The sequence below is a fragment of the Monodelphis domestica genome, chromosome 6 (genome assembly GCF_027887165.1).
Source record: "Monodelphis domestica isolate mMonDom1 chromosome 6, mMonDom1.pri, whole genome shotgun sequence".
Lineage (NCBI taxonomy): Eukaryota > Metazoa > Chordata > Mammalia > Didelphimorphia > Didelphidae > Monodelphis > Monodelphis domestica.
The window spans coordinates 263,343,557-263,363,709 of record NC_077232.1 but is presented as its reverse complement, the minus strand read 5'-3'; the positions used below and the strand labels follow the sequence as shown (position 1 = coordinate 263,363,709).

At 40.7% G+C, this 20,153-nt stretch overlaps 1 protein-coding gene across 1 annotated transcript; it reads right to left on the bottom strand.

Annotated features, from left to right (window-relative positions):
• Window positions 1-246: 246 nt before the first annotated feature.
• DDIT4L (DNA damage inducible transcript 4 like) lies at window positions 247-6,696 on the bottom strand. The gene is made up of 3 exons (XM_001363844.4): window positions 6,426-6,696; window positions 5,609-5,749; window positions 247-3,409 (listed from the first exon to the last, which is right to left on the bottom strand). The coding sequence occupies exons 2-3, from the start codon at window positions 5,694-5,696 to the stop codon at window positions 2,922-2,924; spliced, it is 576 nt and encodes a 191-aa protein (XP_001363881.1). The 5' UTR covers window positions 5,697-5,749; window positions 6,426-6,696; the 3' UTR covers window positions 247-2,921.
• Between the last annotated feature and the right edge of the window lie 13,457 nt (window positions 6,697-20,153).

Genomic DNA, 20,153 nt, shown 5'->3' with positions numbered 1-20,153 from the left:
ATATTTTTTGTCTGAAAGGGATTACATATGGAACAGACATTTTTTAACCTATAAACTAAAAATTGTTGGAATACAGGTGTCCAGAGTACAAACTGATGCTGTTTATGATGCCAACAAAATAAAGGGGAAAGTACGTGAGCAAAAAAGTACTCCAAAGCATTGAATATTCAGAAGTTATTTTACAAATATTGACATTCTTTACTTAAGAGTAATCCACAATCCCAAGAAAGACAAAGAGCTAGACAATTAAAAATATACGATGCTTTATTGTCAAAAATAGACAAACTTGAATTTCCTTTAACAGGAATAGTAATTTAAGAACCTCCACAAATTGTCTCCATCTTTAAGCCAGAAAGACACAAGTAAAACCAATAGCTATTAATGGAATAGAAACTCCACATCCATGAGGAGGAAGTTTGGACAACAGGGAGTCTTGCTTGACCTGCCATACTTAGGAGATGCATTGCTCATTAAGCCATAAACAATAACAGCTATCTACTACAAACTCAAATGCAATGGTATCATTCCCAGATCGACATGTATCAGATCATATGGAATCCTGCCTAACCCCAAAGGAACTAATTACAATCTATGACAGCTGTGGGACAAGATCACAGCCATTTTTTGAGTAATACTGAACTTTTATGCTTGGATTTTGGTGGTATTAATCATTTTAGTCACATTCTATTCTGTGACTCCATTTGGGATTTTCTTGGCAAATATACTGGAGCAGTTGGCCATTTCCTTCTCCAGCTTGTTTAATAGATGACGAAACTGAGGTAAATGTGATTTAGTGACTTGCCCAGGGTCACACAGCTAGTAAGTGCCTGAGGTCATATTTGAACTCAGGTCTCATTAACTTCAAGTCCAGCACTCTATCTACTGTGCCATCTAGCCACCCAAAATTTGTTGTGCAAGAGTAGATCAATGACATTTTGTCATTTAAACTCACAAAATCACCTGGAGCAAGGAAATGAAGGCCTTGAGGAGTGAACACAACTAAAATTGTGGTGCTAAGACCATAGTTCATCACTACCTAGCAACAGTGGGAAAACTGTACTGGATAACAGGGAAAAACAAGCCCATTGGACAATTAGAAACAAAAAGACTGAGGTGTTGCCCCGAGTTATCCAAACTCTTGTTAGCATTCTGGATGCTGTAACAAACAAAGTCCCCATCACCAATGGCTAATGCCGATTCTGATCATTAAAATAGTAGCAATTAGCAGTAGTTATTCAGTTACTACTTGAGAGCCTTGCAGGAACACGGAGTCGAGCGCTCTGAAACAGTTGCTCCCCCGTGCTATGCATTCCTCTAGAGGGATAGGGAAGGTCAGAGCAATGAAGAGATACCACCAAGGTGAAAAGGTAATCTAGAATTAAGCCCCCAAAATGTTGACAATAAGCTAGACAGCCAAGCCTGAGAGAAGGATTGTGCCAGATAATGGATGCCCTCCTTTTCTGTTATAGCTGCAGAAGCTCAGTTTGGCATTATGCTTTTGTTGTTTGGGCTCTATAAAAAGGAACCATGGAGGCTCTCAAATCCAAAGCCCTCACTGCTTTATGACAAGGAACATGATATAGCAGTTAAAGTACTGAATTTGGCCTCTGGAGAGATGTGAGTTCAAATCCTGACCCAGATATTTATTAGCTATATGAACCCGGGCAAATCTCTTAAGCTTTTTGGATCTCAGTTTCCTCATTTGTTATGTATGGACGTTAGACTTAATGGGCTCTAGAGTCTCTTCTAGTTCTAAAAGTTATATCTCTTCATTTTATATGTGAGGAAACTGAGGTGTAGAGAGCTTAAGGTAACTTGCCTGAGCTTGGATTGTGTAGTTACTAAACATTATAGGCAGGATTTGAACCAAGGGCCAGTGTTCTTTCCACTGTTATTATATTATCACTCTATTTCATTTATTACCTTTCTCCAGCTCAAAAGGTATTATATGGGCAGCTAGGTGGCTCAATAGATGGAGCCAAGTCTAGAAGAAGGGAGATCCTGAATTCAAATCTGGCCTCAGGTACTTCCTAGCTGTGTGACCCTGGACAAGTCACTTAACCCCTACTGCCTAGTCCTTATTGCTCTTCTGCCTTGGAACCAGCACTAGTATCAATTCTGACAGCAGGTAAGAATTTTAAAATGAAAAAAAAAAGTAATTTGCAATGTAGAACCCTTTAAAAATTGAGGGCATACTTTACTATGAAGCTGAGTAAATAAATTTGTTGAAAGTTATAATGCAAAATTGCTCTCCCCCACATCTTCAAATTCAGAGGGATGTGCCAAGAGGGCTGTCTCTGTATCATTCCTAATCAAATCTTTCTGAGAGTCAGTTTTAAGTCAGGCACAGAGACTTCAAGGCCACCTTGTGGGATAGGAACCCTTCAGCACGAGCTAGGAACGTTGGCTTTCTGTGCTTCCCAAAGTTTTTGTATTGGCTGAACTTCACTTAATAAGGCTATATGGTTGGAAGGATTCTGTTCAAGCACGATTAAAGTGCCATTATTAAAAGCAAACTAAGCAAAATGTCATTTGTATTGTCAACAAGTTAAGCTCCAGGCCTGACTGGTTGGATGTGACTAATTACTTAATGACTAAGTAGCCTGCCTGTCTCTGAAAGGATGGGCAGAGCAGATTCAGCTATCCAAATGAAGGCAATTGCTCACTGGGTTCCCTCCTGCTCCTTCCTATTTTTCAGTGGCTCTGGCCTTAATCGGTAGAAATTGTGTACTCCCTTGGGGATGTTTTGGCCAGGACCCAAGATGAAGGCTTTGGAGCAAAACCCTTGAGGTTGTGCTGAATAAGGAACACATATGTCAGATGGGTTAAATCTGGGGTTTCTTGACGAGGCCAGTTAAGCTATGAGAGACATCAAACCAAGCAGTGGCACAATCTATTAGAAGTCTGCAAGAGAGATTTTTCTAGCACTCTTCAATGACTGTTCCAATCAATGAGTAAAGCTTCCTTTTAACAAGTCTAAACCCTGGGCTGAGAATCAGAGTTCTCCTAAAGCCAGATGTGAAACGAGCTTTACTGAAGAAAAAGTCTTTGAAGTTAGACCATGAACAGTTTTCCTGCTTAAACACCAGGGTAAGCTCAAACGTAGGTACCACACTAGCATCACACACAATCTTATCCAGTTTCTTACATACATTTTCAATTTCCAAGTTCACATGGATAATACAGCCTCGAAGGCCACAGGGCTCAGGGGAAGACAGGCGTAACACATCTTGAGCTATTCTCTTGGTCAGTTTCTCAGGCACAAGAACCTTGGAGCAGCCAAGTTTGGTCTGCTTGGATTTGGACAGGCAATTCTCCAGCATTTTAGCCAAGCTCTGGCAAGTCGTCTCTTCAACTATTGTCTCGTTGAGGTTGGGTTCTGGCACGACATAATCCCAGTAGTCAAAATCTGTAGGAAAGAGAAATTATAAATAGATGAGAAAGAGAGAGAGAGAGAGACAGAGAGAGACAGAGAGAGAGAGACAGAGAGAGACAGAGAGAGACAGAGACAGAGACAGAGAGACACACACACACACAGAGACAGAGAGAGAGACAGAGAGAATGAGAGAGAGAAAACCCAAGCATAATAGAAAAAAAAAACCACATGGTAGAAGATGGAAAACCACCACAGTATCTTTGCCAAGAAAACCCCAAATGGGTTCACAAAGAGTCAGGTATGACCTGAACAATGACAACAAATGACATTTTTTAAACCTTTACTTTCCATCTTAGAATCAATACTGTATATTGGTTCCAAGGCAGAAGAGCAATAAGGGCTAGGCAATGGGGGTTAAATAACCTGCCCAGGGTCACATAGCTAAGAAAAGTCTGAGTTCACATTTGAACCCAGGACCCCCATCTCTAGGCCTGACCCTCAATCCAGTCAGATACCTAGATGCTCACTATTCCTTTTTTAAAAAACATAACAACATAATTTGTATCTAGGACCTCTCATCTTTAGGTCTAGCTCTTGATAACTAGCTACCCCCATAACAATTCTTTCTGAAAGTTAGGAGACTTTGTTTCTGATTCCAGTTCTATGATTAATTGAATGTGTCACCTTGAAAGTGAGCCTCAGTTTTCTCATCTCAGAGAAGCCAGATTGTCACTGGCAAGTCATTGGACCATTCAGTGCTCTAAGTAATTCTCTAAGTCTGTCAATTATATCAGTAGAGTAGAGAAAGTTCTCTAAATCAAAGAAATCACAAATCTGAACTGGAAAAAAAAGAGGAAATTGCACTAAGTGAAAAATCTAAAGTTTCTAGTTTGAAAATATGATTCAATTAGTTTACAAATCCAAAACTTCAGCTATGATATTAATAAGTCTACTGTTAGTTTAATTATTCCAGTGCTGCCAGAATCTGTGGCATTTTGTGGGTCTTGGTCTACTCTCCACTAAGGCAGATCTCTCAAAGTGATTAGCAAAAATTTCCATGAGTAAATGTGGATGAAAAAAAAATATCATTTGATAAACTGTCTTCTGGTTGAGAAGTTCTCCAAGCATAGTTTGAGTTGTGAATGACCTATACTGTCCATTGCGGGTGGGAGCTGCCAGATCTTATGCTCAGCTGGCAAGAGAACCCAAGGTCATATCTACTAGCACCAAGAAGTGTAAGTAGGACTTCAATTGAAAATTAATTTTAAGCCAGTTTGTTGTTGTGGCTAGTAGGCTAGCAGTGGAGTCAGGAAGACCTGGGTTTAGATCCTACTTCTAAAAATGACAGAGACTAGGCAAACTACTTTAACCCCAGTGGGGTTCACTCAACTCTCTAGGCTAGCTGCTAACCTAACTCCTGTAGGTTGGGGGAGTTGCTCCCACGCAAACAAAATAGGAAATCCTTGACCTGAGTTTTATTGACTATATTAAATGTGGAATAAAAGATCTTATTACACAATATATCAACAATGCTTATTTTTAGCAGCCTATTTGATGCCCCAAATTTATAGCATCCCTCATTAGAAACCCCTGCTTTGTGAAAGGCATTTTCATAATTGTCTGGCAGATTTCCCCTAACCAGGCAAAACAAGCCAGTCCTAGAAAAACAAAATTAAGTTTGCAGAAAACTGATAGCTCTGCAGTGGTCATCTGCTTCCTAAAGTAACCATACTCCTTGGCAGCCCTCCACCCATGCACACCGCAGGCTGATTGCTCACTTGGGGGCTGCCCTGTCCTCCCACTCCATCCAGTTGATTTCTTCTTTCTATACTAATGAATTTTTCCTTAAATAATATCCTGGGACCATTTAGACTCCCCTCATTTCTCTTAAAGAAAACATCACACAGGAAACCCGGTTTAGTTTTCCTTGGTACTCTGTTTACGAATTCAGAATTATTGCTAAGTAAATCTGTACCACTTAATTGGACCTGTAAGAAGATCCACTACAATTTCAGGTCTACATGGCAGTTCTAGAAGTCACACAGGCTAGTAGCAGCCCCAGTAACCCTTAAGATAGTTTAGTTTTTCATATTGGTTCCATAGTTCAAGACTAGGAGATCGCCTCCCCATTCACAGGAATGATACTTGAGATGATTACATCACGCAGAAGGTTAACTCGCGTCCTGATTGGCTTCCCGGAGAAATTAACTCGGGAGCCGCTGAAATGCTCACCAGTTAGACTTCCAGGCGGAAAGCCACGGTCTATCAACTCTGAAATGCTGGCCGAATTTTTACTGCTTAAGCTGCTAGTTGCAACCATGGTGAACCGCACTGTGTATCCTGCAGTGCAGGGGGAACAGCTTTCCGGGCACACTGAAAAGTAGACAAAAAGGACACAATAATGAGCTAAACCGGGGCAAAGAGCCACACATAAACGGCCGAACTCAGTTTCTAAAAGAGAGGGCCCTCCCCTCCCTTTTCCTTTCCCCCAGCCCCAGTCTGGCCCCTGAATCTCAGGGCCTAGAAGCAGCCAACTGCAGGAAATTCTACAAAATAAACTTGAAGCAAAGCTCGCCTGTGATTTTGCAAAAAATAGGGGCTGCACGTCCAACCCTCACCAGCTCAGAGACTCAGTCTGACGGTGACCGAGTCTGAATTTCCTCATTTTACAGATGAAGGTACTGAGGGCCAGGGGAATGGCCCAAGGTGACCCAGCTAATCAGGCAGTCGAACCCAGGTCCTTTCCTAGTGGACAGCTGTGCACCCCATTTCTTCCCATGAGCCCTTCAGAGATACAGGATCTATCCTAAAGATTACAGCTTTAGAGCAGAAAGAAACCTCAGAGGCCATCTAGTCTACCCCTCCCTCCAATTTCACGGAAGAGGATTCTGACTTCCAGAGTAATTGATATGCCCGAGGTTACCCGGGTCACAGAGACAGGATTCGAACCCATGTTTTACTGGCTCAGATCCCGCAATCTTGCCCAGCAGCACTCGGCAAACTCCTCAACTGCCCAAGTCCCTCTGGGCCAAAGGGTCTCTCCTCTTACCTGTCTTGACTTTTCAGTAGTGCACACTTGCGGACACGGGATGTCTGGAGCTTAGTGGGGATATACAGTGGAAAAACAAAAGGAAAGCCCGCCCCAAACGCCCCCTTTTGAAAGCACCCTTTCTCTGGGCGGGGGGCAGTAGTGTACTGCCTTGCAGGCACCCAGCAGTGGCCACCAGAGCCCCCCGCCCCCAACGCACCCCTACACTGACCCCCGGGGTTCAGGGGCTACTCGTATATAGTGTTGGTCCGGGGTCCCGCCTCCCTGCCTCTGCCCTGTCCCGCCCTTCTTCCCGCCCCCTCTCTCCTGGGTGTGCAAACCCGAGAGGCCTGAGCACGGGGGAGGCGGATGGGCAACCTGATCCGGCCCCAGATGCACCTGCAGTTTACTGGGTGGGCTGGAGGTCGTCCTGCCTCAAATCCCTGGCAAAGGCGGGGACTTGTCTCCTGATCCGCCTGTCTTACTGGGTCCTCTTCCAGGCTTTCCTCCCTTCTCTGCCTGAAGCCCCGGGACAGCAGGCATGACCCAAGTGTAGCTTTGTCTGTCTGACCTGAGGCTCAAGTGCGGCGGGCTACTTTTTCTTTCCACTGGGCTCTCACAACGTTTCTCGGATTTCCCGTGGGCCATTTTTACAAGCCATTCTGCAGGTCCTGAGCTAACTGGCTTAACCCTCCTCCTCCTCCTTCTCCAGCCTCGGCCGCTTGCCAGATTTTGCACCCCCGCCTGCCCCAAATAATTTCCTGCCAATTTCGTCTTCCCCGAGCCTTTGTATTGGGTCGCTGCTGGGGGGTGAGGAGGGGGTCTCGGAGCCGGGGGAGAAGGCTGAGCCTCTCAGGCAAGGGAGCAGCAAGTTTTAAAAAACGCACAAGCTAACCCTACCTCTCCGAGCCCTCTCCTAGGGCTGTTTGTTTTATTAATAACTTCTACTTTGAGAGCTAGCCTGGTCTAAGGGGGGCTCTCAGAGAGCTGGAATATCTTAAAGGATAGAAAAATCGGCAAAAAGCTAAACGAACCCATTGCTGAGGTTTTGACTGTCTGAAGGGGGCACCGACTGGCTCAGACTCGAGTGGACCAGGTTTATTGGGTCAATCTCCAGGGAAGAGTTCATCCAAGCCTACACAGCTTCAGGAAAGTTATCAAAGTCTCTCTTGGCTGCACGCTTGCAAGATGGATCCCTGGGAACCTGCCCTCCTTGTAGTTAGTTAATATCTTTTAAAAAATCTCTTACCTTCCATCCTGGAATCCATACTGTGTATTGGTTCCAAGGCTGAAGAGCATTAAGGGCTAGGCAATGGGGGTTAAGTGACTTGGCCAGGATCACATACCTAGGAAGTGGCTGAGACTAGAACACAAGACTTCCTGTCCCTAAGCCTGGTTCTCAATCCACTGAGTCACTTAGCTGCCTCCTAATAATGTCAATAGGACATAGATGTGGACCTCAGAGGTCATCCGACCTGACCTCTATGTTGCAGATGAAGAAACTGAGGCCCAGAGAGGCATTTGTCCAAGTCACACAATGTAGTAAAAGGCAGTCTAGTCCTACACATCAGGACAAAAACTCAAGCAGAAATCTAGTCACTTTGATATTTGCTGAGGCTGGGGTCCAAAGCTGAGCAAGCAAAGTCTGGAGCATGTAGGGGACCTGAAAAAATGAGAATTTGTGGACTGGAGGGCTTGTGTGGTGGAGGGAGGTAGAGTCCTGGATGTATCCATGGCTACTCTTTGGGGGAAGAGGGGCAGATTTGTAGCATGGAAAGAAAGAAAAAAAAATCTAGCCTCTGAAGAGCTTCTCATATCCTGGCCTAAAAAACATTCAGCTGGAAAACAACATTAGGAGGTACTAAGGGGAGTGATAGATCAGTGGGAGGACATTTGGAGGCAGGCTTGGCAGCATCTGAAGCTGGCTTGACAGTCCATTTTTAACTCATCTTACTGAGCAGCAAAGCTTGAAGGTCAATTTTCCTAAAGAAGGGTAGATTCATCACCTGACCTTTGCCAAACATAATATTTTGTTAGAGGCTCCCCCAACTTTTTCTTCACTTTCAGAAAAAGTGGTAAACAAATGATTCCATAGAAAATATTTAAGAGCAGCTTCCCTGGTGAGGATGGAGCCCCAAAGAAAGGGAAATGGATTGGCTTTGTCCAGAGGAATAAACAGCCACTTATCCAAGGAAGTATATGTGGGTGGATTTGAAGCAGTAGTGGACATGGCATAATTACATTGGTCACACTAGTGGGAGAGAGGGATCTCACATGAACCTATTCTATGCTTTAACAAAATTAGGGAGTGATGAGTCAAGGCAAATATTGATAGGAAACAATGGAACAACATAGCTAAATAATGTAGAGGAAATTTGAATGCTATTTAAAAAGACATTACTTTTAACTGCCTTTTTATTTATTATTTTATTTTTAAAAACCCTTATCTTCTGTCAATAGAGTATATGGTTCCAAAGCAGAAGAGTGGTAAGGGCTAGGCAATGGAGGTTAAATGACTTGCCCAGAGTCACACAGCTAGGAAGTGTCTGAGATCAAATTTGAACCCAAGATCTCCCATCTCTAAACCTGGCTGGCCCTCAGTCCACTGAACCACTTAGTGCCCCATTGCCTTTTTAATTTCAGCTAAGGCATGATATATTCTGCTCCAGCCTTTATTTTATCTCCATGTATGCATCTTTCTCTTTCAAGTGTTTCTTATAAACAACATATTGTTGGATTCTGGTTTCTAATTCATTCTGCTATATGTTTCTGTTTTATGGGTGAGTCCATCCCATTCCCATTCATCATTATTATGATGATTTCCATTCACCTATTTTTTTCTTCTTCCTCTTCTTCCTCTTCTTCTTTTTCTCCCTCCTCTTCTTCCCCTTCCTTTTCTTCTCTCTCTCTCCCCCATCTTTCCTCTAAAATCTGGTTTGCTTCTGACTATTTCCTCCCTTAATCTACCTTTCCTTTTATCCCCTTCTTCTTCCCTGTGGGGTAAGTTAGATTTCTATACTCAACTCTGTGTGTGTATATGTATTTTTATTTTTTCCTCTTTAAATCAATCAAGTGTTGCCTATGCCTACCATTTTCTCCTCCAATGTAAAAAGCACTTCCTTGAATGTCTCTTTGTGTGAGATAATTTTCCCTCCTTCCTCTTTTCTCTTGCTCTTTCCCACTGCATTCCTTTCTTTAACTCTCACTTTTTTGAGATCATCCCAACATAATTGACTTATGCCCATGCCTTCTATGCAAATATATTTATTCTAATTACTCTAATAATGAGTTTTTAATAGTTACTTATATAATTTTCCATATAATATTGTAAAGAATTTATTATTATTAAAAACTTTATGATTTTTCTTTTATGTTTAACTTTTTTATGCTTCTTTTTAATCTTATGTTTCAATGTCAAAGTTTCTATTCAAATTTGATCTTTTCATCAGGAATACAGAACTTGAAAATATTTTATTTAATTAAATAACTCTCCCTCCCAAAGGATTGTACTTAGTTTTGTTGGTATAACCTATACTTAGGTTTTTCTTGGTTGTAAGGCTAGCTCCTTTGTCTTCTGGAATATCATATTCCAAGCCCTCTGAACCTTTAAAGTCAAAGCTGCTAAATCTTACATGATTTTATTGTGGATCAATGATATTTAAGTACTTTCTTTCTGGCTGCTTTCTCCTTTTTTCTTATTACCTGGGAATTCTGGAATTTGGCTATAATATTCCTGGGAATTTTCATTTGGGGATTTCTTTCAGAAGGTGATTAATAAATTCTTTCAATTTCTATTTTGCCCTCTGATTCCAAGATATGGAACACTTTTCTTTTACAATTTCTTAAAAATATAATGTCTTTTTAAAATTATGGCTTTCAGGCAGTCTAATAATTCCTAAATGAGCTCTATTGGATCTATTTTTCAGATCACTTGCTTTTTCCAATGAGAGACCGCATTTTTTCCCCCATTTTTTCATTCATTTGACTTTGTTTTATTGTTTCTTGATGTCTCATGGAGCCATTAGCTTTTACTCATCCAATTCTCATTTTAAGATTTTCTTCAGTGAGTTTTTGTACTCCCCTGTACCCTCCACCTTTTTGCATTTGGCCAAATTCTGCTTTTTAAGGAGTTCTCTTCTTCAGTGAATTTCTGTGCCTTTAAAAATGTTTGACCAATTTTGTTTTTTAAGTTGCTATTTTCTTCAGTATTTTGTGTCTCTTTAATCAAGCTGTTAATTCTCTTTTCATAATTTTCTTCATTGCTTTCATTTCTTTTCCTATTTTCCCCTCTACTACTTTTATTTCTAACTTTTATAGGAATTCGTATTGGACTTGTATCCAGTTAGCAATTTTTTTTTCTTTGAGGCTTTTCTTGTAATTATTTCCATGTATTTTCTTCTTCTGAGTTTGTGGCTTGATCTTCTCTACCACTGCAGTAGCTTTTTATGGTCAAGATCTTTTTCTGTTGTTTGCTCATTTCTCTAGCCTTAACTGTGAATTTTGTGCTTAAGTTAGAGTCTGTTCACCTCTGGGTGAGGAGGAATTGCCCCAAGGTTCAGTTTTTTTTTTAACTGCTGTTTTCAGAGGTATTTCTGGGAATTTGCAGGTTTTGGGTACTTTCAGGGTGATGTGATGAGGGGAGAGGTGTGGTCACTGCTTTTATAGTCTATACTCTGGTCTTTATCCAGGAAGACCCACCCATTCCTCCCTCACTGACCTGGAACTACATCCAGAGTTCCTTCTCCTCTAGAGCTGCAACTGCTTCTTTCTACCCTGCAACTATGATTACAAACTGTGTGTGGGTAATTCGACAGGGTCCTATGTCTGGTGCTAACTCGAGGCCCCCTGTAATCTCGCTTTCTCTTTTTAAAAAACCCTTATCTTCCATCTTCAAAACAATACTATATATTGTTTCTAAGGAAGAAAGTGGTAAGGCCAGGCAATGAGGATTGAGTGATTTGTCCAGGATTACACAGTGAGGAAGTGTCTGAATCCATACTTGAACCTAGGACCTCCTATCTCTAGGCCTGGTTCTCAATCCACTGAGCCACTAAGCTGCCTTTCCATTAATTCTTAGAACTATTGCTTCCATGTTAAGCTTATCTTCTATGATCTATCCATAGTTCAGCACACAGTAAACAGCATACACAAGATACTCTTTTTCTTTAGCCTTTAGTGTGTATTGCTTCCAAGGCAGAAACATGGTAAGAGCTAGGCAGTGGGGGTTAAGTGACCTGTCCAGGGTCACACAGCTAGGAAGTATCTGAAACCAAATTTGAACCCAGGACATCCCATCCCTAGGCCTGGCTCTCAATCTACAGAGTCACCTAGCTGTCCTGGTCCCCTATAATCTCTTTTTGACCCTCTGTGCAGCTCTTTTACCCTTTTTGGGCTTAGAGATCCTGAAAATGGTGCTGCTGCTGTATCTGTTCTAGCAAACTCCAAGGCCCCCTAGCTGGTACTGCTGTCAGGTATACTCCAGGCTGGCTTCTACCCTGGTATCACAGACTCTTCTGCCAAAGTCCCAAGTTAGTTGTCTTGGGTTGGAAAAATGTCTCCCTGTGACCTTTTATTGTCTCTGCTATTCCAGATTTCCATTTGAAGATTTATTTTAGAGTTGTTTGGTGGGTGGTTGCTTCTCCTCCTTCATATTGACTCTTCTCTGGTATTTGCCAATTTTGTACCTATAAATGGTCCCACTGAAGATTTAACAATCAGCTCTCAGAGCCAGTTTGAGCTGGCTCCAAGCCAACCCTACTTCAAGCAAAGTCCTTCTGGGAATATTTGAAGAAGATTCTTTCTGAGGTATGGTTTGGGTTATACAGACTCTGAGGGCCCTTCATCTCTGAGATTCTGTTTGGAATAGTAGGTTACAATCTTCACCAGCAACAAATAGACCAGAATTCAACCATCATTTATCCCTCTCCTGTGTGTATATATAACAATCATAACACGAAGCTATCATAACAGTACCATTAAAAAGGATTATTATAGGCAAACTGCATAACCTTTGCATGCTTAATTCTGAGCCAAATGCAGGATTTTTATGCCAAGGGTTGCCAGAGATATTGAAGCTACAAATAGAAATGTAACTGGCAGGTTGAGAGCTGGCAACCCCAATCCCCTGGCTCAGGATCCAGTAGGCAGGATGATGCAGCGGAGAGAAGTTGGAGCTAATACTTGAAGACCTGGATTCATCTTGACTTTACTTTTTATTGTGCCTTATTGGGTCTCTGGATATTCTCTAGACTTCAGTTTCCTTATCTGGAAAATGAGGGGTTCAAGTTGATGAGGACATTGAAAGTCCTTTTAATTAGGGGTATCAAACACTTAGCACACAGAGTACAATGGAAATAGATTAAAATGTAAATGGGAAATAAAATATAATAAATGTAAATAATATTAAATTTCAAAACAAAGTCAAAATATAGCCTTCAATGATCATTAGGTATAGATTATTGGAACCCTATTTCAATTTGAGTTTGATAACATTGCTCTAAATCCTTTCTTTTTGACTTTCCTGAGAAATGACTTAAAACTCCCACCAAGACTGCTGCAATAGAATCTTAAAAAAAAACAAAACAACAACAACAACAACAACCCCAAACCTTCACCTTCTGTCTTAGAATCAGTACTGTGTTTGGATTCCAAAGCAGGAGACTAGTGAGGGTTAAGGCAACTAGGGTCAAGTGACTTTTTCAGGGTCACCCAGCTAGAAAGTGTCTGAGGTCAGATGTGAACCCAAGACCTCCAATCTCCAGCCCTAGTGTTCAATCCATTGAGCTACTCTCTAATCCATTAGAAAAAAAAATCCTTATTTTCCATCTTAGAATCAATACTGTGTATTGGTTCCAAGTCAGAAAAGTGGTAAGGGCAAGGCAATGGGGTTAATGACACAGCTAGGAAGTATATGAGACAAGATATGAACCCAAGACATCCTATTTATTGGCGTGGTTCTCTATCCTCTGACCATCTTGCTGCCTCCAAAAGCAACTTAATTGACCTTCTTGCTTCAAGTCACTCATTTCTCCCATCCATTCTTAACATAATTGCTAAAGTTCAGGTTTGACCATGGCAGTCTCCTGCTCAATGAATCCCAAAGGTTCCTATAATCTCTAAAAAAAGACCATTTCTTCTGTTTGGCTTTTAAAACACTTTATAATTTTGCCCTGATCTGTCTTTCCAGGCTTATTATATCACTCCCCTCCACAGAAGTATGAAGCTACGCAGTCTTACTTGTGTCTCATTTCTGCCTCAAAACTCAATTTTTATTGTTCTGACTCTTTTTGACCCCATCTGGTGTTTTCTGGGCAACAATATTAGAGTGGTGTGCTGTTTTCTTCTCTGGCTCATTTTGTAGAGGAGAAAACTAAGGCAAAAAGGCTTCAAATAACTTGCCCAGGGTCACCGAAATTGGAAATGGTTAGATTTGAAATCAGGTCTTCCTGTCTCTTTTACCCACCACGCCATTGCCTTCTTATTGTCTTGTTATTCTCTTTGCACTTATTGAGCCTTCTAAGCCCACTTATCTCCCATCTAAAGCCACTACTGAATAACCTAGTTACTAGTGTTCTCTATCATTTGTTTTATATATATTTGGCATATATTTCTGTGCTGATGTATTGTCTCTTTTGATAGAATGTAAAGTCTTTGAGGGAGGAGACTTTGATTTTTGCATTGGCATACTAAACACTTACAATGCCTGGTACACAGTAGGCACTTAATGGATATTTGGTGATGAAATAACATTAATGAAACTACTTACATGTACCTTGAGTACCTATTTGTAAAACCTTATATTGGATTTTTGGACTAATGGAGCCCATATAAAATGAGTGGATGAAGGCAGATACTTTCCAACAGGGGTCAGGATATCCCAGATGATCTAATACCCCTAAATGCCCCTGTATGCTTCTGGCTCAGGTCTCATTTTCCAAGACTGTAAAATAATATTAATGGTGTTGTCTTTGCCTACGCCAAAGAAAAGCTATTGGATTTAATGAAATTAATAGTTCTAAGCTTACCAGTGAGAAGAAATTAAGTGGCTCATTTTTTTGTACCTGCTTTGATGTCCACAGGGATACAGGCAGGAACATTCACTAAGTAGCCCCAGAAATCCTGTATATATTTTGTAACTGTAAAAAAATAGCTACTCCTTACCGAATGGGCAAAAAACTAGAAAAAAATCTTTGTAAGATATTATTCTGAATAATAAACAATATATATTCAAAGGGCTAGTCATGATAGTTTTTGGTGGGGCAGCGAAGTAGCAAAATGGATAGAGAACCAGACCTGGAGTCAGGAAGACATGGGCTCAAATCTGGCCTCAGACACTTCCTAGCTGGCTGACTCTGGGCAAGTCACTTAACTTTAATTGTCTACCCTTTACCATTCTTCTTCCTTGGAATAAGTACTTAGTATTGATTCTAAGAAAGAAAGAAAGAAGGAAAGGGTTTAAAAAATATTTTCTTGATTTAGTAGTCCTTGCCTTCTATAACTAATAAAATACCAATAGCTAGCATTTATATAGTACTGTAAAGTTCTTTCACAAATGTCTTATTTTATCCTTATAACAACCTTGTGAAGTAGGTGTTATCAGAACCCCCATTTTACAGAGAAGGAAAGTGAGACAGAGAGAGGCTAAGTGACTCACTCAGGGCCACATATCCTAGAAAGTGTCTAATGCTAGATCGGAACTTTGATTTTCCAGAACTCTGTCTATTGTACCAAATAACTGCCTCAATTCAAGAGTATTTGAGAGAGGATGCACCCTGGGACAACTGAACTGAAAGAAAAAATTAGTGGAAATTGTCCTTTTCTAGGTCTAAGTGATGAATGTTGGTCTCACAAGTGGGTTGATTTTTTTTTCTTCTTCTTCAAAATCCTTACCCTCCATCTTACAATCAACACTGTGTATGGTTCCAAAGCAGAAGAGCAGTAAGAGCTAAGGTAATGGGGGTTAAGTGACTTGCCCAGAGTTACACAGCTAGGAAGTATCTGAGGTTACATTTGAACCCAGGACCTCCCATTTCTAGGTCTGGTTCTCTATCTGCTGAGCCCCCTAGCTGCCTTTAGGGTTAAATCTCTGTAAAAGATCTAGGAAGTGTAAAAATTAAATCTCTAATAAAAATATTATATTTTAAGAGATTTATTAAGGATTATTAGAAATCAAGGAATAAAGAAGATACAAAATAAAGACTATGTGCCCATGGTTGATCAGTCAGTTCAAACACCCCACCTTACCACCACCAAGCTTGGGACAGGAAGTAAAGAAGTGGGAACTTCCACATCCCTGCATAATATCCCCAATCTACAGGAAGTACATAATGACAGGAAGTCAGTGGGCTCCTGGGAAATGTAGTTCTTTTTTTAGGGTAATAGATTTTCAATTATACAAGAAATCTCACATGAACATCTAAACAATCCACCAAGAAGCTGAACCATAAACAAAAGGATTTACTAAGGGTTGATTATTTTTAAAAGCATAATTTAGGAAATGAAGGCAATATATTATAGCAGAGACATGTTGGCTGTGGAACCCTAGACAAATTATTTAGCTTTTCAATGTTGTGAAGATTATAAATTGCAGAAAAGGTGCTGATTTGCATTAGCAAAGGGAATTTTCTCACATGAGACTTTTATATTCCCTGAATTAAACAAATTAAACAAAGCTAGTCCCAGTCCCTTGTATGCTATAACCTGGAAGTTAATTCTTGGCATGTTAGATTTGGGAATGAAATGCAGTATCTGCCCCAGGTTTTTCAGGTTTTTCATTTTCTGGCCTCATTCAAGGTTGCTGGAGGAATACATTTCACCAGGACCCTAAAACCCAACTGACAACAGGAACAGTTCCATTGAGACCAAAGCTATCAGCTTGTGATCCTGACTCATAGGTGTTCATTCACTGGATACCCTGATTGATCAGTCTGTTCTCACCTTAGTGAGGAGAAAAAAACTCCTCAAACAAACCTTAAATGGATAAGAATATGCTCGTGAAGAACACTCTATAATTATTTGATTCCTCTGAGTAGAACATCTGTTTGGTGAAATATCTGGCAGAATAGTGAATTATTATGAAGTATGTAAATAATAAAATAATATTCAGTTTAAGCATGGCTCTTGCCATTAACTTGAAAATACTGTCTGGAATACCTTTTTCTAAAAGTAAGAATACTCTACTCCTCTCCTTTCCTATAATGAAAATTTGTAAACAATATTCCAAGCCAGTTCTTGACTTAGGTGAATACGTAGGATGGAAGGCATCAGGAAAGGACAAAAGGACCAGTTTAAACGTGGCTTTTATAATGGCACACATTTTTTAGTGTCCCCTCTGTTTCATTCTCATTGGAAGAAAGATACTCAGAAGTTACAAGTGTTGGAATGAATGCTTGAAGCTCCCAATGAATAGTAATAGACGTTTGTGGGTACACAGTGTAGAAAGAAAACAGATTTTTGAGTGTGTGAATTTTCTTTGTCCTTCCAATACTGCCCAGCATAAATGAGGTAATGCCAATGGTTATGCAAATTATACCTCATGATGTATTTTGAGTATGGACAGGGAAAAAATGGACTGCAGAATTCAACAGAAGAGAGTGGATATGGACTGAGTAATCACTGAATGTTACTGCAAAGTGTGTACATTTTAATTATGTGATCAATTATCTTATAGCCTTTAAAGCAAAAAAAAGTTTTACTGTAATCACTCTTACATTTGCAATTGTTCCTGTGTGTAATAAGTTACTAGGATTTTGTTGGACTGTTATTGCAACACCTCTCCATTGAAATAAAATTGCTTTTTAAGAAATAAAATTATGTTCTTGGGAAGAAGGGAGGAAAGTACTCTGGCCCAGTAAAAGAAAAAAAAAAGTACTGAACTTGGAGGTAGGAGATTAAGGTGCAAAATCCAGCTCCATCACTGAAATCACTTAACTTTCCTCATCTATAAAATGGGGATGATAGTACCACCTATATCCTGCAGTGGTTATGTAGAAAGTGCTTTTACGCTAAAGTCCTCTAAAATATATGTTGTTCTTCCTTTGTGTTAAGTCATTTTAGTCAAGCCCACTTGGTTTTTCTTGGCAAAGATACTGGATTGGTTGGTTGTTTCCTTCTCCAGCTCATTTTACAGATGAGGAAACCGAGACAAACAGGGGAAAGTCACTTTCCCAGGGTCACCTAGCTAGTAAGTGTCTGAGGCCAGGTCTTAACTTTGGGAAGTTGAGTCTTCCTGGCTCCAGGCTCAGCACTCCGTCCATTGAGCTAACCCATTTGCTAGGGATTCACATTCTTCATGGAGCTCTGACAATGTGTATCATTGGCATGATGTAAACACTGAAGAATCTACATTCTACGTAGATTCCTTTAAATTATAATCTATGCATTTTGATACCAAAATACCTTTGTAGCCTTTTTCCATCACTCATAATCACATACTCTTTAGTAGAACAATAAGCTCCCCATGGCATACATATAGCACATTCTCCCTCCATCGTCATGCTTTTTTTTTTGCATATGCTGTTCCCCAAACCTAGAATTCAGTCCCTTTTCAATGTCTCCCTCCCCTTGGATCCTCATTTCCTTCAAAGCTCAGATTAAGCTCTACCTCCAACATCTAAACTTTTCTGAGCCCCTCCCCAATGCTAGAACTTCCCTTTCAAAGTAACATTTATTTTGCATATAATTTTTATATACTTTTGTATATACATTTTCTCTCCTGATTAAACATAAGCTCCTTGAGGACAGGCTCTTTCATTTGGGACTTTGCCTCCTTTGTAGGGAGCACAGTGCCTGCCACATGTGTGAAAGACTCAGTAGATGCTTATTGGTTGGCTGATTTGTGAAGACCGTGACTTATCATGCCTCTTCATCATGCTCAACCTTTATCGGTGGTCCACATGCATTTTCCCAGTGGATTCATGTAATGAGCTGGGAGCCTTTTTTGCCTCTTTAGACTTTTACTTACTTGTTTATCTAGTATAGCAATGCACCAGCTGACACCAGCCCTAGACCAGAGTGGGTAGTGACTATGAGCAGGGGAACTAGGCTTCCAGTTTTTCAGTTCTACTCCCACCCCAACTTCCTCAAAATGTTTTTGTCTCTGGTCTTAGGGGGAAAGGGGAGAAAGTCAAAAGATACCCAGAGCCCAACCCAAGAATGGAAGAGGCAGTTCTAGTCCCACGCAGAAATCGAATGCTAAGTACTAAAAAAATCATAGAATTGAATCATTACAATCAGTTGAGAGGCTAATATTCACATCTCATTGGAACATTTGCAATTGGGCTGCTCATTAGCTATTTTATATTTCACTTCCACTAAATACAACCCAATCAGGGCCAAGTGGGCTCTTTTCTTCATGGTGATTTCTTTCTCTGTGAGTAATTCTTTTCCTCTTGGCTGGTCTGCTACAGTTGACTATTTCCATGATCCTACTGCTTGGATGATGGGGGGTGGGGGGCAGATGCCAACTGCCTTCAGAGATCTCCCAAGGCACTGGGGAAGAAGGTAAGGAGACACAAACAGGGGGCATCCTCATCTTAGACACAAGTTCACGTTAAAGGTCTGAGGCTGGTCTGAGGAACACATTACCTGGGCCCCCTACACTGGCCCTCTAGTCAAAGAGTAATCTGTACACTGATTTGCTTCTTACTACTTTTGCTAGACACTCCACCTGACTGAACATTTTCACTGGCTGAGCACCCATACCTGGAATGTTCTCCCTCCTCCTATCTGCCTCCAGGCTTGCCTTGCTTAAGTCTCATCTAAAATCCCACCTTCTATATGAAGCCTTTCCCAGCATTCCTCAATTCTACTGCCCTTCCCTCCATAATTCCTAATTTATTATGCATATGGCATGTTTGCACATAGTTTTTTGCATGTTGTCTCTCCCATTAGAATATGAGATCTTTGAGAACAGAGACTATCTTTTGACTTCCTTTTTATCCCAAGCATTTATGCTGGCAAATGTTGTTGTTCATTTGTTTCAATAATAGCCAACTTTTCTTGACTCCATTTGGAGTTTTCTTGGTAAAGATACTGGAATGGTTGACCATTTCCTTCTCCCACTCATTTTAAAGATGAGAAAACTGAGTCAAGCTGGGTTAAATGAATTCCTCAGGGTTACATAGCAAGTAAATGCCTGAGGCCAGATTTGAATTCAGGAAGATGGGTTTTCCTGAGGTCAGGTATGGCCCTCTATCCACTGCACCATCTAGCTGTTTCTCCTGGCACATAATAGACACTTAATGCATATTTGTTGACTTAGATCTTGAGGCTAGCAGAAAGCTGGGACCTGGGCAGACATTATTTGTTTTGTACATTCAAGAATTTTGACTCAACAGTCAAATAAATAGTCCTCATGGCTGACTAGAAGGGTCTTCCATCACACACCATGGACAGGGTGCTACATGGATATCAAAAGAATTCTGTGATGTTCTTCATGACTTGCTGTAGTCAAACAGATTCATCTCCTGATTGGTGGCCATACATCTAGTCAAAATGAGCTAAACTGGTTTAATTTGGTCCCTGAGTGCTTTCCTATTTGGTAGGTTTGAACTTCACTGGGTTGAGCTTTTGCAAATGCTCTTTTCCTTCCTTCCTTCCTTCCTTCCTTCCTTCCTTCCTTCCTTCCTTCCTTCCTTCCTTCCTTCCTTCCTTCCTTCCTTCCTTCCTTCCTTCCTTCCTTCCTTCCTTCCTTCCTTCCTTCCTTCTTTCTTTCTTTCTTTCTTTCTTTCTTTCTTTCTTTCTTTCTTT

Bases quoted from the DNA above. Each gene is read 5' to 3' on its own strand.
- DDIT4L (XM_001363844.4), bottom strand. From the start codon at position 5,696: ATGGTTGCAACTAGCAGCTTAAGCAGTAAAAATTCGGCCAGCATTTCA. The intron at 3,410-5,608 runs GTGAGCATTTCA...TCTTTCCTACAG, and splicing joins TCCGCCTGGAAGTCTAACTG to ATTTTGACTACTGGGATTAT.